This window comes from Plectropomus leopardus, unplaced genomic scaffold, assembly GCF_008729295.1.
Source record: "Plectropomus leopardus isolate mb unplaced genomic scaffold, YSFRI_Pleo_2.0 unplaced_scaffold15751, whole genome shotgun sequence".
Taxonomy (NCBI): Eukaryota; Metazoa; Chordata; class Actinopteri; order Perciformes; family Serranidae; genus Plectropomus; species Plectropomus leopardus.
In genome coordinates, this window is record NW_024616891.1 from 1 (window position 1) to 1418 (window position 1418).

General features: G+C 68.5%; 1 protein-coding gene across 1 annotated transcript; it reads left to right on the forward strand.

Moving 5' to 3' along the window:
* Positions 1 to 26: 26 nt before the first annotated feature.
* On the forward strand, positions 27 to 1407 carry LOC121964483 (the record flags this gene model as incomplete). The annotated part of the gene is made up of 1 exon (XM_042514688.1): positions 27 to 1407. A coding segment is annotated over exon 1 (925 nt), but the record flags the coding sequence as incomplete, so codon positions are not given.
* Positions 1408 to 1418: the final 11 nt, after the last annotated feature.

Consider the following 1418-nt stretch of genomic DNA (forward strand, 5'->3'; position numbering starts at 1 on the left):
CACACTCACACACAGAGTCCTCCGGTAGTGACGGAGGCTCTCTCTCCGGTAACGGGAAGTGTTGATCAGAGACGATGGAGGTTTCGGTTTCTCCGCTAATCGATCAGCTGATCGATTATTGATGTCGCCGTCGCGCAGCCCCGCGCGCCCCCGTCACCCGCACCGTGTCGTCTCACCGGAGGATGAGTCGGTAGGAGGCTAACAGCGAGCTAACGTTACCGAGCGGCGGCACCGGGCGCTTTCTCCGCTCTGTCCGTGTTCAGCGGAGCCGTACCGACACGACCCGGTCCCGGTGCTCGGTGTTCCGTCAGGCTGCCCGGTGAGCTGCACCGGGAGGATGCAGCCGCGAGCCGCCGTTAGCTGTTTGTTTCTGTCGGTGTTATGTAAGCGCAGACCGTTAGCTCCGTTAGCTCCGTTAGCTGTTGTTAGCCTGGTTAGCTCCGTTAGCTCGGTTAGCTTCCGTTAGCTCGGTTACCGGGAGGATGAATGACGAACTGTCCCCGGACTTCGTGCTGATGCGGCTCGTGTCGGCAGCGGAGTACGACCGACTGGATGAGCCGGAGGAGCTGCTGTCCGGGGGCGGGGGCTTTGGGCCCGTGAAGGCCGCTCTGGGGCACCGGGACTCGGGCGGCCCCTCTCCGGGCCTCGGCTCGGCCTCGCCGCACTACAGCTCCCCGCTGCCTGGGAAAGGCGAGCTGGAAGGCGGGTTGGTGCTGCCGCAGGCCCCGCCGGGTTCCGAGGGGCCGCGGGGGCCCCCCCCGCCGGAGGACTTCACGGCTGCGGCGCAGCGGTTCGTGGACTTCCCGGTGTCTCGCGGGCCGGGGGGCCACGGGTCCTTGATGGTGTTTGAGAACCTGCTGCGGAGCGGGGACCGGATCCTGGACTGTGGACTGGAGCGGGCCCCTCCACAGAGACAGCAGCTGGACTCTGGACCTGAACCCGGCAGCACCGTGGGAACTGGATCCGGAGGGGGGCGGGAGAGCCCTCACAGCGGGCCCCCTGCAGAGGAGCCCCTGCAGCCACGGCCCATGCAGTGGCCCCCGGTCCTCAGACAGTCCCGGAACCCCCAACAGGACAGCCTGGCCCTGGACCCCGGGACCAGCTCGGTGCTGTGCCCACGGCATCGGCTGCTAACAGAGCGGCTGGGGAAGTGGCCCCCAAGCCTGCTGGAGCCGGCCCTGCGGCTGGCCCTGCTGGAGCCCAGGAAGACCTTCTCCCCGGGGGGAGAGGACCCGGTCCTGGCTCTGGCCCGCAGGCTGGGCCAGCTGGGGGAGGGAGGGGAGAGGGGAGGCGGGGTGGAGGAAGCGGGGCCCCCTCTCTCCCGCTGCTCGTGTCACAGCTTGCTGGCCCCGGGGACGGTTGGCGAGGACCCCAGCGAGACCAGCGATGCCCTGCTGGTTCTGGAGGGTCTGGGGTCC